This window comes from Botryllus schlosseri, chromosome 14, assembly GCF_051294905.1.
Source record: "Botryllus schlosseri isolate E-star chromosome 14, Bs_hap1, whole genome shotgun sequence".
Lineage (NCBI taxonomy): Eukaryota > Metazoa > Chordata > Ascidiacea > Stolidobranchia > Styelidae > Botryllus > Botryllus schlosseri.
The window spans coordinates 13,921,105-13,948,712 of record NC_137249.1 but is presented as its reverse complement, the minus strand read 5'-3'; the positions used below and the strand labels follow the sequence as shown (position 1 = coordinate 13,948,712).

Genomic DNA, 27,608 nt, shown 5'->3' with positions numbered 1-27,608 from the left:
ATATAGTGAGGACATGGAGATACTATATATGCTTATTTAAAACAAGCCAAACATTGCTTTGATGATATCGTACATGCGCCAGAAAATATAGTGGCGAGATTTCATAAGCTGGCGGACTTCAATAACCAATTTGTCAAAACCATAGAGATGAAAGTTGGCGGCCCGATTCTTAGGACAGGATTGAAATTTAAATCTGTGAGCAGCGATCTGTCCAGATTTACTAATCCCACTTTTGATTCAGTTCCAGGACGCACAATGCTAATAGCATCATAACCATGTTAGCTTCAAACACGCTTCTGCTATGTGTAGATAAAATATAAATACCCGAATTCTACATATACAGACAACATATCTACCTAAGACACGCCCGAATCGTGTTTTATAAGCACATCACTAAAATAATTAAAAATGGAGTGGCCAATCTGAAATCCCACTCGTGTTCCAAATTATGTCAATCTCTTAGCAGCTATCCCGCTGTGATATTAAGTATTTACCTTAGATCAGTGGTTCTCAAAACTTTTTTAAAGACACGCTCCCCCCCCCCTTATGATGGTGGAAGATTTCGCGCCCCCTTATCGTCGTATCGCAAAACGCAACCAGGATGCTAGCAAACCTAACGGGTAGTTTGATGGCATGGAAGGTTACGACTGTGGATGAGAGATTTTTAAATATGTAATTCAGATAGAGCAATAACTATGAAATTGATGTAAAAATTTTCAGTTGAGCTCAGCTTCGCGCCCGCCTTCAGATGCTTTCACGCCCCCAGAGGGTGGGGGCGCCCACCAGTTGGAGCTGTCTCAGAATTATCATGGTGAAATATACTAAGAAAAAACTAATCAAGTCCCTACATTAATTCGATTTGTAGTACGCATTTTACCAATATTTTTGAAGTTTCGTTAGACTCTCGCAGGCCGCACAGAACGGTGTTACGAGCCGCAGGCGGCCCGCATGCCGTACTTTGCCCACCCCTGGGCTACATACTAACATTTTAAACGTCGCCAAATGTATCAACTGGGGCAATCAAATGATTTAATAATCCCATAAAACCAATCTTTCGTCGCTTTGCCAACGATTTGACGAGGAAATATGAACTTACGCTTTAGCGGTCTAGGCGAGACCGGACAATGTATTCGGCATCCAAGTTTTGCTATACGTTGATATTGAGCAGAGTGCAAAAAGGGTTTCTATATTTGCTACCGATATTACCCCATTAACAAGTTATACAGCAGTAGCCAGCACTCCAATCGCAAGGATTTCGTTTTTATGATACAATAAGCATATGAAATCGAGGTGGACCCAGTACGCTTACTAGCTTTTCTACATAAGACGACATCAAATTCATTTACTGGTTGAATAAGCATCATTCGCTGACAATATCTATGCAGGTAGCATATTTCGATCTTGAAGGTGTGTGATTCGGGGTCAAGTTTACAGCAGAGAGACTAAATATTCACGAACTGGATATTATTGTAACAAAGCGATCAACATTGTTGAGATTGTCAAGGTGCACGCTCGTTTAGTGTTGATATTTTATGATGCCAGCGCCATGCGTAGAGTGACTCGCAGTTAAAATACAGGAAATTCCAGCCAAAGATGTTATGACGTGAAAATTGTAATATATGATGCTTCAGTGCAGAACCTATCAACGTTCGTTCGTGAACGTGAACCTCTTTAAAACTTTCCGAGGTTCACACACAGAACGCGAACGTGAAGCTTGCGTTCACACCATCCCTAGTCCATAGTACATTGACGTGCCTGAACAATCGTATCCGATTTGCGCGTGGGCGACTGGCGAACGACATCGGTGGTAAACTGTACAGTGTACATCAATAACCACACACGTGCCAAGCGCACATGTAGGAGCTTGCGCAGGTTGAATAGTGACACGCCAGGGCAGGCAATAATACCTTGGGAACTCAGTCCAACGACTTTATCTCGAACAACGAGTTTACACTGCACTACGATAGTTCACATTTTATTCATTTCACATTTTATTCATTTCATGTTAAGGGGAAAGAAAGCCTACATGGAAATCTGGTGGATGTAGGCATATCGCAATGGCACGGTTTGCTCATCTGACATCACGAGTAATGTCAAATACCAGCTGATCAACGGAGTGACGAATTCATAGCGATCTTCCGTCTTCTGTGCAGATCTAAAACGATAGTATAGGATCGGGGCACACCGCTAAACGAAATGCATGCGGTTTCGCCTATAGTTAACGACATGGGGCTTTGCCTATAGTTGAACAACATAATGCTAACCAATACCAGGACAGTCGTGGCTTTATATTAATAACAATCTATATTGACTGCGACTGCTCGCTGCCCGAGAGTCGAATGGCTGTTCACGGCCCACAACTTACAATACAGGCCGTTTGTATGTCGAGACAAGCATATACGCGGCAAAAAGTCTCATCAGATGGAGATACGCGCAATGCGCAAATTGGTTACACGTCACGAACCGACAATGGACTCTACACCGCTTCCGGGCTCAGAGAACTGAAAAAACGAGGAATCTGATTTCATCTGCAGCAAACGATAGCGCCGATAAATGAACTCGCTGAAGACTAAGAATTGACAAAGCGGCTGGCTGGCAAACCGAATGTTCCGTTGATCAGATCAGAAAAAGAGCAACTTGCCATTACCGAACTTCATCAGGAGCTATATCGGTAGCGACAGGGCAAACCTCTCCTTTTCTGTGGCAGAGCCGGCTATGCCAATAACCCGAAGGAGCAGTTGCATTCTATTTCGATCTGCACTGTAATCATAGTTAGTGTCGACGAGAAGAGATATATACAGAAATACAAGGATACGAAAATCCTTTGTTGGAAACTTGTGGAACAGGTGATCGGGCGATGTGGTAAACGTAGTGACAGAAAAGACACAGACAGACAACACAGACAATGAATTTTACAAAACGGAACGAGGGACAGGCACAAGCACGAAGACACTTACACCGACGATAAAACGTACAAGAAAAAGCAGAACGAGGGACAGGCACAAACACGAAGACACCTACACATACACCAACCAAAAAAGAGTGAAAGATATTTACAAGACGTCGACAAGAACTATGATGACCGGCATCATTCAACCAAGAGCTCAGCGACGAGAAACAACCCGTATCGCCGCTGGTAATCCTACCAAAACGTTTAAAGTTTATTTCCGTCCGAAGTTGATTCAGGTTCTACGATTTTTTCATTATTAAATAACTTATTACTTAATGAAATGGAATTTAGCGTTCGACTTGCCGGTTTTCGCCTGAAGGGCCGGCGCTATGCTATACAAGAACACAGATCAGTAAACGTGATCATTACATCACTGCGTAATTCCCTCTGCTATTAGCAGAGATAGTCTATGAACTAACACAAGGCCCAGGTTCACCGCAAATCGTTCATGATGATATTCAAGTAAAAAAATGAAAATAAGGAAATTATGTAAAGCCGAAAGCTTAGCCGAAAACATGCTCCAGAACCCAAGACGATGACCAACGAACCATTTACCGCACTTCGTCAGGGGTTATTGCGGTAAACGGCAGGGTACCGCCTCCCCTTTTCTGTCGCTTAGCCGGCGAAGCCAATAGCCCAAAGGCGTCGTTGCGATATGCATATAAATTACACATATCGACGTCTTATTGCCAAGGGTTCCAGAAAAAAACACTTGAGCCAGACGCAAAGAAAGGCACGTCGTCCGTTTTTTTTTCGGAATGTTTACTGCAACGATTTCTTTACCACCGACCACACCGACTACGGATCAGCGAGACAACACCGATGCATAACACGATTATCACCTTCCCCTACCGACTTATTACCACGTCCTCCACCGCACGAGGTACTCAGAATCCCGTCTCCGACGTTCCACAGCCCACTCAATCCTCAACCGAATGCGAACAGACTAGATTCACACGTTAGTAATATGAATTATCAAGCAACGACGCAGACTGCATTTCTTATAAAGCAGTCAAGAGACTCTGATTGCTGCGCTAATTGGTCAATGCCAATAATTACTCTGTAATCTCGAAATTCAATCAAACGAGTCGGCATAGCGGTGTCTAGCGAAAGCCTGGAACATAGATAAGCAGTGGTAGTGTGGGAAGCTCAGGAGTTCTGTCCTCAGTATGAATATCGCCATGGTGTAAAATGACCATTGCTGTCGAATCACCACGACTGCAAAGCAACAATACACATACGAAACCTATGCGACCAGGTTATGTGCGTGTGCGAGTGTGCGACAGCCCATGACATCTTTCAACGCCGGACTTATACCGTGACCAGAATCACGACAAGCATACTATTGGGTTGAACAATCCACCAACTAGCGGTACATCCATGATAGTCCAGTTTTTAACCGCGACCTTAGGTGTTTAGGCCTTCCACGAACTCCACTTAATAACCCCTGCTTTAGTGTGACAAGTTGGTGATGGGCTCTTGTATATCTTTTCGCGTTGGTGTACCCAGTATCGGTGCATCCTAGGGTCACTGTATACACCGACTGAATACCACAGCAGGTCTTGAATATCTGCGTATGTGGCTTGTACGTATTATATAGCCTACTTCTTTCTCGTGTGATATTGCGCTGTTTTGAAATCAAACATAAAACAATTAAATGAATGGATGTAAATCAACAAAACCAGGTCTGAGAGTGCTGATGTGGGTAAATATTGAACAACCGAGTAAATTTCGCATGTGTTCGATCATCAGCTGCGTTGTGACGATGCGCAATAGCAGGGACGGCCAGCAGTGGCCTGATGCCTTCTAAATACTAGTTGATTGTAACTGAATAAACTCCTATTGGAACCGAATTAACGACACCGAAACATGGCTATCTGCTCGTCAGTCCGATTTAGCTGGGGATGGGGCGAACATTGGTTTCACGTTCGTGTACGACACGCGACCTTGATGACTCAGAGGTATACGCGTTCACAAATGACCCTTATTACTGGGTGCTAACCTGCGAACTATTTTTTGAAATAGGAGAATTTTCCAGTAAAAGCAGCATCTAATCTAGGGTTACCATATTACAGAAACCCAAATTCCGGACACTCTTTAGCGCCCACTAGTGGATTTCAAAATGAGTTATGACGTCACACTAGCAAAGCTTTGCTCAGAGACCAAAGGTGCTGGTCACGATCCGGTTCAGGAGGAGTATGTGGCTGTGTGATGTGTAACCGGGACCGAAAGCACATATTTACAGCCTCCTACCGCCCAAATATACAATGATTTTTATCCCACACTATAGGGTAATCGATGCAACTTCTTGGTGCTTGTTATATGGATCCGGTTTATATATGCATCTGGTCGTAAACTTATTTGAATGAATTCGGTCAATAATATTGGTCGTTCCATATATTACTATGTAGCTACTGCTCTCCGCCCACATGATCAGAGCTAGCGTTAGAGCTGGTGGAGGATGATGAGTTCGAAAATACAGGGAGCGTAATTGCACTTCGTTATGTCATGTTCATGTCCTACCGACAAGATTGTTTATCATCCTTATGCCGGTGCGCACCACGGAGCTTTATAAACACCCAACATCCAGTGGTTTCAAACCTTTTATGGTCGCGACTTCGTCTCCAATTCGAAAATGTTCCGTGGCCCAGATCAAACTTTGACGAGCTGATTACTAAAAGAAGTCAGCACCTTTGCCCAGACTTATTCACGGGCTATTTTGGAAGCTGATTACATTAAACATATTCGCAAACCCCAGAATAAAGGCCTACGACACCCCGTTTGGAACCACTATCTTTGAATAAAGCATTTAAACGGTTTTAACGATCTCTAGGAATATACCGTTCTTCTATAATTGCGATTGAGATTAGGCTTATTCCAGTAAATGAAGGTTGTTTTTATTAATATTTTATTGCACATTTTGCGATGGTGGCAGTCTCCATATTAAAATCAATAAATGTGATAGTAAATCGCGCGCAGCGCGAAGAAAAATATCATGCATCAGCAAAAATATTCCCAAAAAATATTGTTTTTATGCTGATTTACGAAAAAATTATGAGGCTACGTCAAGTCTTCAAAATTCCGGACATTTGGCATATTTTAGAAATTCCTCCCGGACGCCAGTTTGAACAGTGAAATTCCGGACATGTCCGGGAAATTCCGGACGTATGGCAACCCTAATCTAATCCATATGTCTCAAATTTCAACATGCTATTATTCGTTGCATCTAGATGACAGCAAGAAGGGACATTCAACACAAAAGTAAGATTAACCCGTCTTAGTTGAAGAATTATACTGATCTTTGATGATTTTGCTTGGCATTTCACGCTATATTTCGATTGAGAATAATAGAATGATTGTTGTTACGTCATTGCTACATGCTTGCCAATGTTGGCATAGTAGGGCTATATTTATATTTCAATTAATACAGTGACAGGGTCTTCCATGTATGCTGAACCCGGCAATTCGTGGTGCAAAATAGATGGCGGGATTATAAGATTTTCTAAACAGCTCTAATATACTGAGTACGAATGCGGGGCCTTTACTGGCACAACGTGACCGTGGAACTTACATTAAAATGAGAGACATCTTTCGAATTGCACTAAGAGAACTTTGGTCAATGAGTATTGTTCCGACAAGATCAGTAGTTTCCAACGTGGGCGATATCGCCCCCCAGGGGGCGATTTGGCGGTCTAGGGGTGCGAAAATAACGAAGGGGGGCGATGGCGTGTTAAAACGGTTATTGGAGTCAAGTCGGAGAAATGACCTTTTTTTAGTGAACTCGCCTAAATTTAGCTGTAAAAGTGTAATTTCGAGGTCGAGCCGAGAAATTGACCTATTTTTTAGACAACTCGCCGGTGATTGCAGTTTGTATGCCTATTTTTCGGTTCCCTATAATTGGGATGCGATGATCGGTGTGGAGCTTGAAAAGGGGGCGATGAGTCGAAAAAGGTTGGGAACCACTGGACAAGATCTTATATAGACAGGGACGTGAACAGGTACGCAAAAGCACTTTCCAATAACTCCTCATTCATGTACATTTTCATCGCATTTCGAACTTTACTGATGTTGCGATTTTCGTCCCGTGCAGTGTATCTATGGCTGCATTTAAAACAGCGCTGTACCTATAGGGTTGCATTTATAACAGGAATCAATTTAAAACAAACATGTTTAAACATGACCCTTGTTTAAAACATGCTTTTTTATTATTATAATTTATTTATTTTGTATTGGTTGTGACGTCACGAATCTTCAATTTTGACGTCACAGTAGAATGAAATTGACACATGAAAATATAGGCTCCTTTGTCAAAAAAGGCATCCGTCCCCTGTCTTAAACGGACTAAAAATATCTTTGACCAGATCTATACATTATAGGGTTCCAACTATTCCATATCGTGTATAAGTCGACTATTTATATCGAGTGCAAATCGTTCGTAAGCTCATACTACATGTTTTTTCGAAAGTATTTACACAAGTATGACGTAATTATACAACTTTTGAAGAAAAACACAAGTTTGTTCTTTTTAAAATGGTATTTTTTTAAAGGCCATTTCTTTTAAATCCAACCCTAACATCCTGCACACCTATATACATTGTTCAATGTCCATGTATATAGTAAATACGTTATTAAAAATCGGAGCGCATAAATTGGGCCATAAGCGATATATATGTATTGGTATGCAATTTTATGAATGTATAAAATCATGTTTGGATAGCAAATTCCGAACGAACTCATCATTATGAAACAAGCAAATCTAATAGGTATATATCGAATCATTGCATGGAGTCTCTAAGCAGCGCTATTTTGTGAACAAAGGTTACTATCCAAGCGTCATCGACATAAGTTTTCTTCAGCATCCCCTGCACGTCTTCCTGCATCCATCATTCTTGAATGTGTCGCATTTCGCAAATAATACTTTTAGCAAATGACTGTCCGTTCTCGTGTCTTCGCAAGGTACTGAAATACAAGGTAGTTCATGAAATCGATTTAACATTTGCATGCAGGATTATCTCTTGTATAGTTAGCTATGCTACCAACGGATACGTACATTCAATTTAGATTATATAGGCCTTGTGTTTTCGGCATTAATTACCGCGAGGAATTGTAGCCAAATGATCAAGTCGTTTTAATTGTTTTGACGTGGGTGAATAAAGGTATTTGAGTCCGCATTTTGAATATTTCAAGTATTGCATATAGAAATATTTTCGGCGTGATCCTATATGGAAAGTACTTAGATGGCACGCTGTACACCAGGGGTCGGGAACCTAAGGTTCGCGAGCCATAGATGGCTCTTTTTGATATAAGATATTACTCATTTCCAAATATTTATTTTTGTACTGAATTGATCAATATTGCAGCAGCTTGCTTATAAATTTTCATCACGACCAGAATAATTATACTCGTGGCCGTATAAATATGTCTTCGAGGGGTAAACACAATGCCGTCTTCAGGGTTTGGGGCTCGAACCCCCCCTTTTCAAAATTCTAAAATTTAAGTTACTCTCACGTTACTATCACTCGCGAATTCGATTCGGCTTGAAATCTTGGATTGCACGATACGCTGATTGATCAAAGAGAATAACTGGCATGGCGACGACCATATGACATCGCAGTTTTAAAATACACACTGTCTTGCTTATCTACGGATGATCTACTTTGAGAGTTTAGAAGTCGATCAGTATTTAGATTTTCGGAATCAGTGCGACAGTTACATGATTAATTAATTAATATCAGTTAAAATACAGGTTAAGCTATATACGATAAAATGCGCAGTTGATGGAGAGGCTTGTCCCGTCTGTGCCTTACCTCGCGTTTCGCGCTTTTCTTTTAACAATAAAAATGCAAATTGTGTGAATTTGGGTGAAAATGTTCAAAATCTAGTCATTCATGAACATCGATAGAAAATACCAATATTAATTGCAGGTTTCACAATTTTCGTTCACTCATCCTGACTACCTCACTAGCCTCCCCTGACCCCACATCATGGATGTATCACCCCATAGAGTCGGTATATATTGCTGTAGTGACCATGTATGGCTCCACCTACGAATGTGATCAGGGATTATCGCATTTAAAAGGAGCATCGCGACGAACCTACGTTCTCTTAACTAAAGTTTACAATTAAAAATATCTAACTTGCAAACGATTCATGTAATTCAAGCTTTGTGTGCTCAATTAATGCAACCACGAGTTGGCAAATAACCACGAGTTGGCTCAATTACGGCGACCACGAGTACGAGTTTTTAGTGAGAAAATGTGGCGCACACGACGAAACTCATGTAGTGAGTTTGGTTGTTTGATATTCGTGGTGTTTCGACAATATTGGTCATTTTACACCACGCCCATTCCGTCTTTACCTACTTGTACCACGGCCCACTTCTAAGCTTTTACACAACACCGCTTCCGCGGATCACGTAGCGAGGAGGAGCCTAGATAAACCTCTAACACTCAGGCAGAAATTCTGGAGTCATGTTGTGAGTTCGAATTAGTGCTACCATGACGTCACGAATTCGCAGTATGACGTCGCGAATTCAATTGTGATGTGACAGTTGATTGACATGTTTGGCTCTTTGGGAGGTAAAATGGAAAAAAATGGCCAATATGGATTTTTAGACGAAAAAAGTTCCCGACCCCTACTGCATACACCATCGCAGTCGTTGAATCCCTGTAGGCCAGAGGTCTCAAACTCAAATATGCTCGCTGGCCAATTTCCTGTTTTTGATGGCTTCGCGGGTCGTTGCGCCAATAGCAGGGGTATTCAAAGTATTACCAAGTAGACCTTATTGAACGGGACCTTCCAGACTGCCATACCATAAACATCGTGCGAATGTGATTTACTATTGTGAATTCACGCCTGGTACGAAAAAAATCACATTTTTAAATATTTAAATTTATTTTCTGAGGTATACTTAGCATAGTTTGTCAAAAGAATTAGTTATAGACACCTTGCTAGTGTGCAAATGCATCATGACGTGCATGCATCGAAGTTAGATTTACCTTCGAATAACGGAACTGATCAATAACAACTCGAATATAATGAATGATTAATGTACCATAGTAATAAAACAGTCCAATCGCCGAGTGATACATTATTGTTACGGCGGTGAAGCATACCACCACCCCACTCGCAACCTTTAATTGGCGATAATAACATGGATAAACAGACCCAAAATGGCCAGTTAGGGCTGTCTGAAATATGAAGCCAAATAAAGTGAACTTATTTGTATTTCGCAGTATACTGGGGCTCACCTACCTATATACTTACATATAGTAGCCTAGTATTCTTCAGTCTTTACAGTATTATCCCCGTTAGTTAGCTCATTAGTACATCTGTATAATTGCACCTTCTATTTTTCGTTTCCCTTGTATTGCGTAAGAAAGTATCGACCGAGCCAAGCATATATTGGACACATGCCTCACGTATGTAACATGTGTACTGTGTGATATATAGTTACATACATGAGATACGCAATCTGTTGCACTTACACGCTGTACGTTTGCCTTCTTCAGAGATATGAAGATTTTTTTCCGTCTTGCATCGTACTTGTAGTATAGCTATCTTCGTATTTTCAATTTCGGAAATATCTAATGACATAAAAATCGTCTAATTGGATAGGCGCTAGCCTGTAATCCATATGCCTCAAAACCATAACGCTCTGACTGAATTGATTACACTATTGCCAACTTTTGCAGAAACTTGCCTCTGGTGTACCTGGTGAACTGTAAGATTTACTAACCATCCGATGCAACACCGAAAGATGCTGACAAAGCTCTTGCCGTATATACTTTACTAGACCAAAAAGGTAAATGAAATCAATGATGAGTTTGCACGGTATTGGCACACCAGCGCAACTTTGATCATTAATAACTGGGAATCTATCCATTTATAGCAGTGGTTCCCAACCTTTTTGTCTTCATTCCCCAGTTCATATTTATTACGAGCTTTCATTCCCCACCAGGACCGTAACAGCACTTCACCAGCCCCGCCAAAAACGTTGATCTTAGGCCCCCACAGGGTGATAAACCTAACTTCTGGGGAACCCCAGAACCCCCTCAGCCCCGCTGAGCCTGTACGTTTTTTCCTGCTACTTATCAGCTACATTGGGTACACTGTTTAGTGCGTCGTCTTATTTGGACTAAACGGGCGAAGCGCGAAAAATTTATATAGTCCGTTTTTGAATCGGTAGATATGATCGGGAATTGCATATATTTTGTTATCAATTTTTTATCCCCGGTTTGCTCACCTAATCAGATTTACCAGTAGAGCTGAGTGAGGTGTGTTCGAAAAGGTAGGACCCCTAAATAAGAATTAAACATTTTCAGGCGGACCCGTTGGTATATCGACTTCATTACATTATGCTATTTCGTGACCTCCTATATCTGCTATGTCAAAAGATACCGAAATCGCCCAAACTAAAAGGCACACACGATTTCCAATTGGTATGGCTTTACTGGTAAATAATTTTTCCCTACGGGATGGCATTTGCCCGGTGGGGTTCAGATCGCCGGGACAGGAACATTCGGCGCCAGCCATTTGAACGCCTATGTACAATTAAGCATATATGTATATTGTATATATATCGAAGTTTCTGGACACCACAAGGCCATTCCTTCTCGGCCAAGGTCTTCTCGCTGCTGATCGTTCTAGCACACTTCTCTGAGTTGCATGTTACATGGAATTGGTGCGTCGTGGTGCAGTAATGGCCGACGCCGAAGGGAAGGGTACCGAATAATCAGATATTCGGCAATAGTAAATAGCGCCCCCAGCGCGAAAATTTTTTGATAAAGTGGCAAAAATTTCCAAAAAAAAATACTTAAATTTATGTTAATTCACGAAATAATTTTTGGCCTCTTCGAGCTCGCCCCCCCTCCAAGTGGGGGGTTTGGGTGCGGCAGTTACGGTCCTGTTCTCCACTACTCAGCACATTTGTCATCATAGAGCAGCTATCTGCTGGTTTGACTACACAAGACACACAACCACACCAGTACGCAAGAAAATCGCCTTCAACTGCAACATAAAACGTACTATGAACCGATACCAGTAACGCTCAAAATTTCACGAAAGCGGTATTTCACGTCAAACTAGTCGTGCTGGATGCTTTTGTTACGCCATGATTGGCCATCCAGAGTTAAAAATGAGGTTTTGTGAACAACACGCAATATAATTTTCGATACATACAGAGCAGTTAACTGGTAACGGCAATTGCACATGTGTCTCTGTGAATATGTATACTGTCCTGTATATAATTTTGAACAAATGCGTCTATTCCCCACCAGAAATCATTGAATTCCCCACCAGTGGGGAATTTCCCACCGTTTGGGAGCCACTGAATTATAGGATGCGTATACGTGCCTATTCTTACTGGATGCTGTGAAACATGCCCTGATATATGTGAAGCAACAAGTCCGGAATACTGTGATGTTGATGACCATGTATTTGAGGACTCGAAGATGAAGCGATCCTTGACAGCAGCGTCATTCGGTGAGAAATATTATCGCGGATACGCATAGATGCTGCTAGGGTTATGACTAGAAAAAGAATTGCCTGTAGCAGGAATTAATGAACATTTTGGTATAAATTAATAAAATTATAATCATTTTGTTCAAATCGCAAAACTGTCTTGCACAAATTAACTTCAATTTTCGACACTGGTCCAAATATAGAAAAAATTTACAATTCAAAGGTATTCTTTGCCACAAATTTAGACTTCATATATATGTTTTTTTGCACTTCTGGTACAGTTCATCCATCAATTTGACTCCTTTTCGGTTATTATGTTAGTGTCAGGGACATCTACAACAAACATATTCGACTTGCAATGGGATTTTTAGGCACTTTATCGCTGCAGGACATTCGAGCGCACAGATAGCAGCAAATAAAATTTGGCATACTCTAGAGTCCGACCGATATTGAATTTCTTGGTCGATACCGATATTTCACACCTTGACCGAGAACCCCAATACATTCAGCTGATATTCAAAAGAAGTTGGATATACATATACACATTTTGTTTTGAGAATTTTGGTTTAAAATTCGACTGAGATACAAAAAATCAGAATTTCAGTAACGCTCCGGCGGCTATTTCGGTAATTTTTTTAGTCAACAAACTGACAATGTGAAAGAAAAACTGTATTTTAAGTGCTGAGCAAGATAGTTGACCTTTTTGTTTAGTCAACCACCGATCACGAAGTGGAAGAAATTTTCCATTTTTTAAAGATTTTCCTCCTGTATTCTTAATTTTAAAATTTTAAAAGTGTTCTCCTTTCCCTATTCCAAAATATGGTAACCCTATTATGTCCCGTTGAAGTATATTCTGTTTGACGTCAAAAGTGTAGCATGGAAATGGTTGACTTTTCCATTCAATCAGCACGTTCAACCTTGTGACTGCGCCAGTTCAGTATGAAACCTTCGTTCTGTGATGGCGAATATTCGATTTTTTAGATGATGACCGAACAGGCGAACAATCTTCTACAAACTGGCAGAAAAAAAACGGCAGTATCCATTTGATCGACGCAAGTCTTTCTCCCGACGAAATGCTCGATGTCTTGGAAACTACTGCTACTCTTGGTAAGATTGTAGCTTATTGGTCCCACGTCGACAATGGACGTAATACGTAATATAAATGATCGTACTGATTGACATCAAAGATCAAACTGGTTGTAGGCAAGTATATTGGCCTGATATAACGAATACAATGTCAAAGCTCATAATATTATTAACATAGTGTCAATATATAAACATCGGTAGTAATTGGGTATATTGTCGGCTACGGCGCATGTTGAGTTCATCATTGCCGTTATAGCGACTGCGGAATGGAGTCCCTACTCAAAATGCTCTGTGACTTGCGTAATCGGAATCAAAGAAAGAAGATGCTTACGCAAGGGCGTGGAAGTTTCCTCCGAAGAGTGTGGATCGGGGTCTGCAACCGCTGAATGCATTCAATCAACATGTCCAGGTATTATTATGTATTTTACTTGAAAAGAGATAGTTATCAGTATTTTGTATTACTTGTAATTTGAGGTCTTCCGACATCTATTCTAATTCGATACCATACCCCCCTGGATAACCTGCCGATTGACAGAAAATCGCACTTTCTCGCTATAAATTAAGTTCTGCAGGCAAAACCACCTCTATACGCGGGCAGCGTGGTAATGAGGATACAATACAAACGTCGATGTAGTGTAGTGTTCTTGGTCGTACTTTTACTGTCCAGAAAGCAATACGTTGCGAACACCCTTTTCCGAGAATGGACGACCGACTTCTTAAAGCGATGAGACTACATAGTACATGATTTGAGAATTTCACTGGATATTTTTATAGAATACATTTTATAATCTGATAAGTCTCTCCGCTGCACTAGACGCCATGATCACCAGATCACTTGCTGTAGTTTTACTTTATACAAATTCTGTGAATTTTAGCAAATATACCGACAAATTTCTTGCAACTCCTTCAGGAAGTGCATTTCGCGTACTGCATCAAATCAATCTTTCGAGTCGTGCAAGATTTGAATTTCATGTTTGGTTGTTTGCGAGGATGAATAAATTCTCGATATACCTGTCCACGATATAATGCTGCAGAATGTTAGCTACAATCTTCGTGCAATGATTTGACATAACTATCAAAGTGTGGTGACTCATACTTACAAATTGGATCGTCTTCATACTCTTCAAATTCATCACTTTCAAATAACTTGCGCATCTATTTTATTATACTGTAATGATTACGACCATAATTTGTAGTGAACAATCGCATCTTAAAATTACACGTTGGCGACAGGCGAACGACATCTGTGGTGTATTATACAGCAATAACCACACTCGAGCCAAGATCACATGTGGCAACTTGCGCTTAGTGAATAGTGACGCGTCAGCGCAGGCAATACAGCAATCGAATACCTTAAGGACTTCTCTTTCATCTCGAATCCAGACGAGTTCCAATTGCATTGCGATAGTTCACATTTTATTCAATTCATGTTAAATGGCGGTGCACCACTAAGGGGAGAGAGCGGTGCACCATTAAGGGGAGAGAAAGCCTATACATGGCAAGCTGATGAATGTAGGCGAAATATTGCAATGGTGCGGTTTGCTCATCTGACACCGCGACAAATTCCATATAGAGCCGCTGATCAACGGAGTGATGGACAGTTCTGTACAGTTCTGAAACGATCGGGTATAGTAAGGGGATAGACCTCTATAAACGAAACGCATGCCGCCTAGCCTATTAATGTCAACCACACACAGTAGAGGTCTTATAACCAACCCAAACAACGAGTCCTGCGGAGCGTTACTGTCTGAACGACTGTTCATGGCACACAACGCAAGAATACAACCGTCGTGTGCGAGACACGGATGTCATGCGTCTTATATGATTGAGATATGTGCAGCACTCCGCATTTCTACGCTTTCGAGTTCCTGGCTAAAAAAGAAGGAATCAATCAGCTGCACCAAACAACAGCATCGACTGGTGAACTCGCAGGAGACGTCGACCACAAATCGGCTGGCAAGCAAACCGAATGTTCCGTTGGTCAGATCAGAATAGAGCAACTTGCCATTACCGAACTTCATCAGGAGCTATATCGGTAGTGACAGGGCAAACCTCTCCTTTTCTGTGGCAGAGCCGGCTACGCCAATAACCCGAAGGAGCAGTTGCATTCTATTTCGATCTGCGCTGTAATCATAGTTAGTGTCGACAAGAAAGAGATATATGTACAGAAATACAAGGATACGAAAATCCTTGGTGGAAACTTATGGAACAGGTCATGTGCGGTAGTAACAGAAAAGAAACAGAGACAACACAGACAACGAGTGGGACAAAACGGAACGAGGGACAGGCACAAACACGAAGACACTTACACCGACATTCACGTATAAGGAGACGGGACAGGCATGAGCACGAAGACAGCTACACCGACGATGAAAACGTACAAAAAAACAGAACAAGGGACAGGCACAAACACAATGACACCTACACGTACACCAACGAAGAAAGAATACAGAATATTTACAAGACGTCGACAAGAACTATGATGACCGGGATCATTCAACCAAGAGCTCAGCTATGAGAAACAACCCGTATCATCGCTGGTAATCCTACCACAACGGATACGAACTTGCCTTATTATTTTTGAAATCTTAATTCTATCGGAAGCCGAAAGTCAATTCAGGTTCTACGATTTTTCATTAATAAATAACTTATTAGCCTACTTGAGGAAATGCAACTTGCAAGCGTCTGACTTGCCGGTTTTCGCCGGGAGGGTCGGCGCTATGCTATACAAGAACACGGATCAGTAAACGTGATAATATATCACTGCATAATTCCCTCTGCCAAAACCAGAGATGGTCTGTGAACTGACACAAGGCCCATGCGTTCACCGCAACCTGGATTATTAAATTGAAAAAAAATCCGAGAAATAATGGAAGCCGAAAGCCTAGCCGAAAACATGTTCCAGAACCCAAGACGGTGACCAACGAACCATTTACCGCACTTCGTCAGGGGTTATTGCGGTAAACGGCAGGGTACCGCCTCCCCTTTTCTGTCGCTTAGCCGGCGAAGCCAATAGCCCAAAGGGGTCGTTGCGATATGCATAGAAATTACACATATCGACGTCATATGGCCAAGGGTTCCAGAAGAAAAAACGCTTAAGCCAGACGCAAAGAAAGCGCGTCGTCCGTTTTTTTTTGGAATGTTTACGATTTATTGACTACCGACCACAGCGATAACGGATCAGCGAGACAACATCGATGCATAACACGCGTATCACCTTCTACCGACTTATTACCACGTCCTCCACCGCACAAGGTACTCAGAATCCCCCGTCTCCGACGTTCCACAGCCCGTCTCCGACGTTTCACAGCCCGTCTCCGACGTTTCACAGCCCGTCTCCGACGTTTCACAGCCCGTCTCCGACGTTTCACAGCCCACTCAATCCTTAACCGAATGCAGATTTACACGTTAGTTATATCAATACCAAGCAACGACGCCGAATGCATTTCCTATAAAGCAGACAAGAGACTCTGATTGCTGCGCTAATTAGTCAATGTCAGTAATAATTCTGTAATCTAAAAATTCAATCAAAGGAGGCGGTTAAAATCTAAACTCATCATTAGAGTGGAGTGAAAAGAGAAAAATTTGAATTTCAATATTTCGATATCTGGTCCTAAATCTAAAATGAATACCTTCCATCATGATTTCAGGTTATTGCACCCTCTAGTGGCCGAGAAAATTTCAGTAAACGAGCCGAAAATAGCTGATTTTGCCATGTCTTGCTAGAAAGCCAGTTTGGGTTTAAAATCTTGGAAGCAACATGTTTCCATCTCACTTCAATAGAACTTCATCTTGAAAATGTACAGAAAAAAGTTACAAGCAAACTGTTCATTTTTAGACCATTGTTGATTTTTAGACCGCCATTAAAAAGACAAGGATAGTGGGGGCTTTGTACCAACCTTGCAGGTCGTTTGCGATCAACTGAAGTCGAGGCAAGCATATCCGTGGCTTTCGGATGCGTCTCATCCGATGGAGATATGCGCACTGCGCAAAACCGGATTCCCGTCACGAACCGAAAATGGACTCTTTCACCGCTTTCGGGCTCCCAGCTGAAAAAAAATCGAGGAATCGATTTCATCTGCATCAAACAGTAGTGCCGATGAATGAACTCGCTGAAGACTAAGAATTGACGACAGAGCGGCTGGCTCGAAAACCAAATGTTCCATTGATCAGTTAAAAAAAAGAGCAACTTGCCATTACCGAACTTCATCAGGAGCTATATCGGTAGTGACAGGGCAAACCTCTTCCTTTTCTGTGGCAGAGCCGGCATCGCCAATAACCCGAAGGAGCAGTTGCATTCTATTTCGATCTGCACTGTAATCATAGTTAGTGTCGACGAGGAGATGTAGAAATACAAGGATAAGAAAATCCTTTATTGGAAACTTGCGGTACAGGTGATGAGGCGCGGTAGTATGAGAAAAGACAGAGACAACATAGGCAATGATAGGGACAAAACGGAACGAGGGACAGGCACAAACACGAAGACACTTACATCGGCATTCACATATAAAGACGGGACAGGCACAAGCACGAAGACAGCTACACCTACGATAAAAACGAGAAAAAAGCAGAACGAGTGACGGGCACAAACACAATGATACCTATACACACACACCAACGACGAAAGAAGAGTGAAAGATATTTACAAGACGTCGACAAGAACTATGATGACCGGGATCATTCAGCCAGGAGATCAGCGACGAGAAACAACCCGTACCATCGCTGCTAACCCTACCACAACGCTTGAAAATGTTATTCCTGTCGGAAGTTGACTCATCATTACGATTTTGTCATTAACAAATAACTTATTTCTTTAGGAAATGCAACTTGGCGCGTGACTTGCCGGTTTTCGCCTGAAGGGTCGGCGCTGTGCTATATCAGAACACAGATCAGTAAACGTGATGAATATATCACTGCATAATTCCCCCTGCTATTACCAGAGATGTAGTCGATGAACTAACAAAAGGCCCAGGTTCACCGCAATTCGTCCATATTGATCCCTATAGTGAAAAAATAAGAAATTCGAGAAATTATGGCAAGCCGAAAGCTTAGCCGAAAAACATGTTCCAGAACCCAAGACAATGACCAACGAACCATTCACCGAACTTCGTCAGGGGTTATTGCGGTGAACGGCAGGATATCGCCCACCCCTTTTCTGTCGCTTAGCCGGCGAAGCCTATAGCCCGAAGGGGTCGTTACGAGGGTCGTTACGATATGCATATTAACTACACATATGGACGTCATATTGCTAAGGGTTCCAGAAAATAAAACACTTGAAGCCACATGCAAATAAAGGCACGTCGTCCGTTTTATGCGGAATGTTTACTGCAACGATTTATTGACCACCGACCACAGCGATAACGGATCAGCGAGCCAACGCCGATGCATAACACGATTGTCACCTTCCCATATACCGACTTATTACCACGTCCTCCACCGCACGAGGTACTCAGAATCCTTCGTCTCCTTCGACGTTCCATAGCCCACTCAATCCTTAACCGAATGCAGATTCACACGTTAGTAATATCACTATCAAGCAACGACGCTGAATGCATTTCCGATAAAGCAGACAAGAGACTCTGATTGCTGCGCTAATTGGTCAATGCCAATAATTACTCTGTAATCTCGAAATTCAATCAAAGGAATCGGCGTAGCGGGGTCTAGCGAAAGCCTGGAACTTGGATAAGCAGTCGTAGTGTTGGAAGCTCGGGAGTCCTGTCCTCAGTATGAATATCGCCATGGTGTGAAATGACCATTGCTGTCGAATCACCACGACTGCAAAGCAACAATACACATACGAAACCTATGCATCCAGGTTATGTGCGTGTGCGAGTGTGCGACAGCCCATGACATCTTTCACTTATACCAGGGGTGGGCAACATACGGCCCGCGGGCCGGATCCGGCCCGCGAAGGGATTTTGTCCGGCCCGCGGACAATTTTCCGTCTTATATGATAATGTGGCCCGCGGCTACAGTCTGCCGAGATACCCCGCTACTTGCTTACTACGTCAAATTTTAGTGACTGTATGTTATTTGTATGCGCAGCGTGCGAGTGGAGCTTGCACGTAAGTTCGTCGAAGCGAGAAGACTTGCATTATCGGCATTTATGATGTACTCAACCCTAATATCGTTTGTGGTAATCATGGTGTTGGTAGACTACAATGGTCATTTACACCAGACCGATATTTCTAATTTTTGATTCCGTAACCGCCGACTTGTAGCACGGCACACTTGTAGGCTTTTGTAAGACACCGCTTATGCCAGGGGACGCCAACTCAAAATGGGTCGTGGGCCACTTTTCAAATTTCGTAGATGCCGTGGTCCACATGAATTTAATATCGAGATAAAATAGGTCACACAGTTGAACAACGACGCTATCTCATCACCTACTCAGCCCTGATGAATTGATATATTGGTAAATTTGGGGTACCGGGCTTATCGAACACCTTGAAATATTAATTAGGGATTGCACCGTGAGTTGATTGAGCACAGCATAGTGTCCTATAAGGTGTGTACACAAGCAAATCTCACGGCTCAGTGAAATAGGTCTACGCCACACTTTCCCTTTGGTCAAAGGCAATTTGGCGGTAATTTTTTACCGGCTTGCCAAGCATTAAAATTGATAAAACGGGTATCAATCGAAAGCTATCGCGGTATTAATTGCGAAAATATAAATTCTATTCTGCTCGTGGTCCTGGAACCCCCCAAAATCAGCTTCGAATGTTGCATCGTAACGGAGTTTGGCATTGTGACGCAACTATGCCGTCTGGAAGCAGGTGAGGAGCAGAGTAAACCGCAAGCGTATTGGTCATTGTTGCGCAACCGATTGAGCATTCACACTCTTACTCTCGTGCGCGCTTGCTCCTGAGCTGCTCAGACGGCATGGCTGCGTCACATTACCAAACTCCGTTACAATGCAACATTCTAGGCTGATTTTGGGGGTTCCAGAACCTCGAGCAGAATAGAATTTATATTTTCGCAACCAGCACCGCGGTAGCTTTCGATTGATACCCGTTTTATCAAATTTAATGCTCGGCAAGTCGGTCAAAAACTACCGTCAAATTGCCTTTGACCAAATGGAAAGTGTGACGTAGACCAATTTCATTGAGCCGTGAGATTTGCTTGTGTCCACACTATATAGGACACTATATGATCAGAGAGAAGCAGACATGGCGGCGCCTGTATGACAATGCTGTTCTCAAATCCACATTATATCCTCGTCATTATCGGCGAGAACTGGCTTTGAAGTGGCATTACTGTCGTTAAAATACATTCATTAAATACGATTTATTCCTTGTGTATGTGGATAAATGGGCGAATAATGTGTCGATTCAGCAATCCGGCCGGCCAAGTACTTAATTTTCCTATATCCGGCCCGCCAATTGGAGAAGTTGCCCGCCCCTGACTTATACCGTGACCAGAATCACAAGCATACTATTGGGTTGAACAATCCACCGACTGGCGATAAATCCAGGATAGTCGAGTTTTTAACTGTGACCTTAGGTGTTAAGGCCTTCCACGACCTCCACTTAATAACCCCTGCTTTAGTGTGACAAGTTGGTGATGGGCTCTTGTATATCTTTTCGCGTTGGTGCACCCAGTATCGGTGCATCCTAGGGTCACTGTATACACCGACTGAATACCACAGCAGGTCTCTAATATCTGCGTATGTGGCTTTTACGTATTATATAGCCTACTTCTTTCTCGTGTGATATTGCGCTGTTTTGAAATCAAACATAAAACAATTAAATTAATGGATGTAAATCAACAAAACCAGGTCTGAGAGTGCTGATGTGGGTAAATATTGAACAAGCGAGTAAATTCCGCATGTGTTCGATCACCAGCTGAGTTGTGACGATGCGCAATAGCAGGGACGGCCAGCAGTGGCCTGATGCCTTCTAAATACTAGTTGATTGTAACTGAATGAACCCCTATTGGAACCGAATCAACGACACCGTAACATGGCTATCTGCTCGTCAGTCCGATTTAGCTGGGGATGGGGCGAACATTGGTTTCACGTTCGTGTACGACACACGACCTTGATGACTCAGAGGTATACGCGTTCACAAAAGACCCTTATTACTAGGTGCAAACCAGCGAACTCTTTTTTGAAATAGGAGAATTTTCCCGTAAAAGCAACATCTAATCCAAATGTCTCAAATTTCAACATGCTATTATTCGTTGCATCTAGATGACAGCAAGAAGGGACATTCAACGCAAAAGTAAGATTAACCCGTCTTAGTTGATAAATTATACTGATCTTTAATGATTTTGCTTGGCATTTCACGCTATATTTCGATTGAGAATATTAGAATGATTGTTGTTACGTCATTGCTACATGCTTGCCAATGTTGGCATAGTAGGGCTATATTTATATTTCAATTATTACAGTGACAGGGTCTTCCATGTATGATGAACCCGGCAATTCGAGGTGCAAAATAGATAACGGGATTCTAAGATTTTCTTAACAGCTCTAATATACTGAGTACGAATGCGGGGCCTTTACGGGCACAACGTGACCGTGGAATTTACATTAAAATGAGAGACATCTTTCGAATTGCACTAAGAGAACTCTGGTTAAAGAGTATTGTTCCGACAAGATCAGTAGTTCCCAACGTGGGCGATATCGCCCCCAGGAGGTGATTTGGCGGTCTAGGGGTGCGAAAATAACGAAGGAGGCTATTCGGGGGCGATGGCGCGTTAAAACGGTTATTGGAGTCAAGTCGGAGAAATGACCTTTTTTTAGTGAACTCGCCTAAATTTAGCTGTAAAATTGTAATTTCGAGGTCGAGCCGAAAAATTGGCCTATTTTTAGACAACTCGCCGTTGATTACAGTTTGTATGCCCATTTTTCGGTTCCCTATATTTGGGGGGCGATGATCGGTGTCGAGTTTGAAAAGGGGGCGATGAGTCGAAAAAGGTTGGGAACCACTGGACAAGATCTTATAAAGACAGGGACGTGAACAGAAACGCAAAAGCACTAAGCAATAACTCCTTATTCATGTACATTTTCATCGCATTTCGAACGTTACTGATGTTGCGATTTTCGTCCCGTGCAGTGTATCTATGGCTGCATTTAAAACAGCGCTGTACCTATAGGGTTGCATTTATAACAGGAATCAATTTAAAACAAATATGTTTAAAACATGACCCTTGTTTAAAACATGTTCTTTAATTATTATTATTATTTTTTATTGGTAGTGAAGTCACGAATCTTCAATTTTGACGTCACAGTAGAATGAAATTGAAAGGCTCCTTTGTCGAAAAAGGCATCCGTCCCTGTCTTAAACGGACCAAAAATATCTTTGACCAGATCTATACATTATAGGGTTCCAACTATTCCATATCGTGTATAAGTCGACTATATATATCGAGTGCAAATCGTCCGTATGCTCATACTACATGTTTTTTCGAAAGTATTTACCCAAGTATGACGTAATTATACAACTTTTGAAGAAAAACACGGGTTTATTCTTTTTAAAATGGCATTTTTTAAAACATCATTTGTTTTAAATCCAACACTAACATCCTTCACACTTATATAGGCTACATTGTTCAATGTTCATGTATATAGTACAGGGCTGTGGAGTCGGTAAATTTTACCACCGACTCCGGCTCCGACTCCGACTCCACACATTTTCAATATACCGACTCCGACTCCGACTCCCGACTCCGACTCCAGCATTATTACCAATTTACTTCGAAAATTATATGCCACATTGTCGGTTGAATGCCTATCATACAACCATTAAACATATGCAAACATATGATTAACGGTGGCATGCTAAATTGTTTCATTGTGGAACAGCTCGAATTATCCACTATGCAACTAACATGGAAGAAAGATTTGCTGAATATTCTTCCTTTTTCAAGTTTCTCCAAGTTTTATAACATGGACTCTCTAATATCCTGAAATGCATGAATCATTCAAATAGGGCAGATATCCAATCCTGTATAATAAAAATGTAGATAAAAAATCCAAGTGTAGCTCTTGTGTATGAGTCAGCAACTAATAAAGAGATTGAACCTACTAATTTTGTCATTGTACACTATCCTGATTACAAGTACACACACTCTTACTACTGATAAACATTGGTTATATTCGGAATTTGGTTAAGTAGTCAAAGACCATAGCCTATGTCTAGTCTACATGTACTTAATCAAGTATTCAAGGATTGGGACTTGTCTTTCTTAATCATTTGTTCGACCCAAACAGCTAAGCTACACTACAAATATTTTTAATTTTGTCAATTGGGAAGCATCGTTTGGTCATATTTACATCATTTTTACAATTTTACAAAACCAGCCGATGCATTTGCTCGGTCACAGTATCATGGTATAATTTCAAAAATTGTATCAACTTTGACTGCATCGCGAAAACGCATATTGCGATTTTCTTCCCCTGTGCAACTGAGTTGTAATTTGCAAGTAATGTCTAATTTTATCTATATCAGGGGTGGGCAACTTTTTCGGCCAAAGGGACACATGAGATTTACGAACCATTGCGCGGGCAACTGAAATGTTGATAACCTTTTTTAGTCGTCCGATAGGAGCGAACCGAATTAGGTAACATTGCAAACAAGACTTATATTAATACGCTCAAAAATTGATAACAATATGTGATGCAACTGTGCAGTGCGCAATCAGGCCCTGGTCGCGCCACGCGCGAAATCTTTTTGCAAGATAATGACTGAATTATATCAATAAATATGTTGCTAACATACATTGGGGGTCGCATCTGTATACCAGGGGGCTCATTTGGCAAGGACAGGATTATTCGACGTTTAGACATAGCAAAATCGACGGCATCAGTGAACATGCCTCTATCATTTTGTGCGAATGTTTTGTCGACGATCTTGCTGCGAGTGCACAAGCGAAGCCGCATGTTGAACGACATGTTATCTCCTAATTGCGAATAAAGTTAGACTCAATTCTGTGAATAATATGTATTTATAATTTTCAGAAGTGGGCTCGAATACTGAATGCAAGAAAACTAGGGACAATGAATCATGCGAAGTACCGAGAAAATTTTCAAGTCAAATAAATCTGCTATGAAATATTCTACTTTATGGTCATATACGAAGATCTGGAATAAATGTGGCTAGCCCCTGGATACGTCAATGCGTCGGAACTGTTGTTTTAGTCATCATCAAATTTCGCGTTCATGCTAATCAAATTTTGGTTGGCCTTGCAATTGTACCTGTTGTCATAAATAATTTCGAGAATTACCTCACAGGCCACACCTAACCTTCTCGTTTGCAAAATTTATCCTGCGTGCTACGGGCTGGCCGCACCTGATCTGTATGGTTAATAACAACAGTGATTGGTGGTATGTAAAAATTCTATTGTTTTCATGATAGAGAAGTTGGAATCGGAGTCGGAGTCGAAGTCAGGGTCATTCTCACAAACTCCGACTCCGACTCCAGTCAGTATTTTCCCACCGACTCCGACTCCGACTCCAGCTATTATAGTTTTCACGACTCCGATTCCGACTCCGACTCCATCAAGCGAAAATTACCCAGACTACGACTCCGACTCCACTGACTCCGACTCCGACTCCACAGCCCTGATATAGTAAATACGTTAATAAAAATCGGAGCGCATAAATTGGGCCATAAGCGATAGATATGTATTGGTATGCAATTTTATGAATGTATAAAATCATGTTTGGATAGCAAATTCCTAACGAACTCATCATTATGAAACAAGCAAATCTAATAGTTATATATCGAATCATTGCATGGAGTCTCTAAGCAGCGCTATTTTGCGAACAAAGGTTACTATCCAAGCGTCATCCATATAAGTTTTCTTCAGCATCCCCCGCACGTCTTCCTGCATCCATCATTCTTGAATGTATCGCATTTCGCAAATAATACTTTGAGCAAATGACAGTCCGTTCTCGTGTCTTCGCAAGGTACTGAAATACAAGGTAGTTCATGAAATCGATTTAACATTTGCATGCAGGATTATCTCTTGTATTGTTAGCTATGCTTCCAACGGAATACGTACATTCAATTCAGATTATATAGGCCTTGTGTTTTCGGCATTAATTACCGCGAGGAATTGTAGCCAAATGATCAAGTCGTTTTAATTGTTTTGACGTGGGTGAAGAAAACGTATTTGAGTCCGCATTTTGAATAGTTCAAGTATTGCATATAGAAATATTTTCGGCGTGATCCGATATGGAAAGTACTTAGATGGCGCGCTGTACACCAGGGGTCGGGAACCTACGGTTCGCGAGCCATAGATGGCTCTTTTTGATATAAGATATTACTCATTTCCAAATATTTATTTCTGTACTGAATTGATCAATATTGCAGCAGCTTGCTTATAAATTTTCATCACGACCAGAATAATTATTCTCGTGGCCGAATAAATATGTTTTCGAGGGGTAAACACAATGCCGTCTTCAGGGTTTGGGGCTCGGATCCCCCTTTTCAAAATTCTAAAATTTAAGTTACTGTCACGTTACTATCACTCGCGAATTCGATTCGGCTTGAAATCTTGGATTGCACGATACTTTGATTGTTCAAAGAGAGTAACTGGCATGGCGACGACCATACGACAACGCAGTTTTCAAATACACATTGTCTTGCTTATCTACGGCTGATCTACTTTGAGAGTTGAGAAGTAGATCAGTATTTAGATTTTCGGAATCAGTGCAACAGTTACATGATTAATTAATTAATATCAGTTAAAATACATGGTAAGCTATTTACGATAAAATGCGCAATCAATGGGGAGGCTTGGCCCGTCTGTGCCTTAGCTCGCGTTTCGCGCTTTTCTTTTAACAATAAATATGCAAATTGTGTGAATTTGGGTGAAAATGTTTAAAATCTAGTCATTCATGAACATCGATGGAAAATACCAATATTTTCTGAAGGTTTCACGATTTTCGTTCACTCATCCTGACTACCTCACTAGCCTCCCCTGACCCCACATCATAGATGTATCACCCCATAGAGTCGGAATATACTGCTGTAGAGACCATATATGGCTCCACCTACGCATGTGATCAGGGATTCTCGCATTTAAAAAGAGCATCGCGACGAACCTACGTTTTCTTAACTCAAGTCTACAATTAAAAATATCTATCTTGCAAACGATCCATGTAATTCAAGTTTTGTATGCTCAATTAATGCAACCACGAGTTGGCAATTAACCACGAGTTGGCTCAATTAATGTGACCACGAGTACGAGTTTCTAGTGAGAAAATGTGGAGCACACGACGAAACTCATGTAGTGAGTTTGGTTGTTTGATATTCGTGGTGTTTCGACAATATTGGTCATTTTACACCACGCCTGTATTCTTTGTTTTTGATTCCGTATTTACCTACTTGTAGCACGGCCCACTGCTAGGCTTTTACACAACACCACTTCCGCGGATCACGTAGTGAGGAGGAGCCTAGATAAGCCTCGAAGACTTAGGCAGCAATTCTGAAGTCATGTAGCCTAATGAGTTCGAATTAGTGCTACCATGAAGTCACGAATTTTCAATTGTGACATGACAGTTGATTGACATGTTTGGCTCTTTGGGAGTTAAAATGGAAAAAATACGGCCAATATGGATTTTCTGACGAAAAAAGTTCCCGACTCCTACTGTACAGTGTATAGTGTACACCATGGCAGTCGTTGAATCCCTCTAGGCCAGAGGACTCAAACTCAAATATGCTCGCGGGCCAATTTCCTGTTTTTGATGGCTTCGCGGGCCGTAGCACGAATAGCAGGGGTATTCAAAGTATTACCAAGTAGGCCTTATTGAACGGGACCTTGCAGACTTCCATACCATAAACATCGTGGGAATGGGATTTACTAGTGAATTCACGCCTGGCACGAAAAAAATCACAGTTTTAAATATTTAAATTTATTTTCTGTGGTAGGCCTATACTTAGCATAGTTTGTCAAAATAATTAGTTATAGACACCTTGCTAGTGTGCAAATGCATCATGGCGTGACTTACCTTCGAATATAGGAATTGATCAATAACAACTCGAATATAATGAATGATTAATGTACCATTGTAATAAAACAGAGCAATCGCCGAGGAATCCGTTATTGTTACGGCTGTGAAGCGTACCGCTACCCCACTCGCAATCTTTAATTGGCGATA

General features: G+C 41.6%; 1 protein-coding gene and 2 long non-coding RNA genes across 4 annotated transcripts in view; 1 reads left to right on the top strand and 2 right to left on the bottom strand.

Moving 5' to 3' along the window:
- Positions 1 to 1,959: 1,959 nt before the first annotated feature.
- LOC145455198 (uncharacterized) lies at positions 1,960 to 16,793 on the bottom strand. 2 transcript variants are annotated; one of them, XR_013920291.1, is made up of 3 exons: positions 16,705 to 16,793; positions 2,366 to 2,492; positions 1,960 to 2,155 (listed from the first exon to the last, which is right to left on the bottom strand). It is a non-coding gene; the product is annotated as an uncharacterized LOC145455198 (long non-coding RNA). The 2 variants fall into 2 exon arrangements; XR_013920290.1 differs by having other exon boundaries at positions 16,716 to 16,786.
- On the top strand, positions 2,504 to 18,055 carry LOC145455200 (uncharacterized). The gene is made up of 2 exons (XR_013920294.1): positions 2,504 to 2,846; positions 17,893 to 18,055. It is a non-coding gene; the product is annotated as an uncharacterized LOC145455200 (long non-coding RNA).
- Positions 18,056 to 25,086: 7,031 nt separating this feature from the next.
- LOC145455195 (uncharacterized) overlaps positions 25,087 to 27,608 on the bottom strand; it is a 102,185-nt gene continuing 99,663 nt past the window's right edge. The window contains exon 8 of the mRNA XM_080333153.1: positions 25,087 to 25,415. Within this exon, the coding sequence (XP_080189279.1) occupies positions 25,309 to 25,415 (107 nt within the window). The 3' untranslated portion in view covers positions 25,087 to 25,308. The remainder of the gene's footprint in view (positions 25,416 to 27,608) is intronic.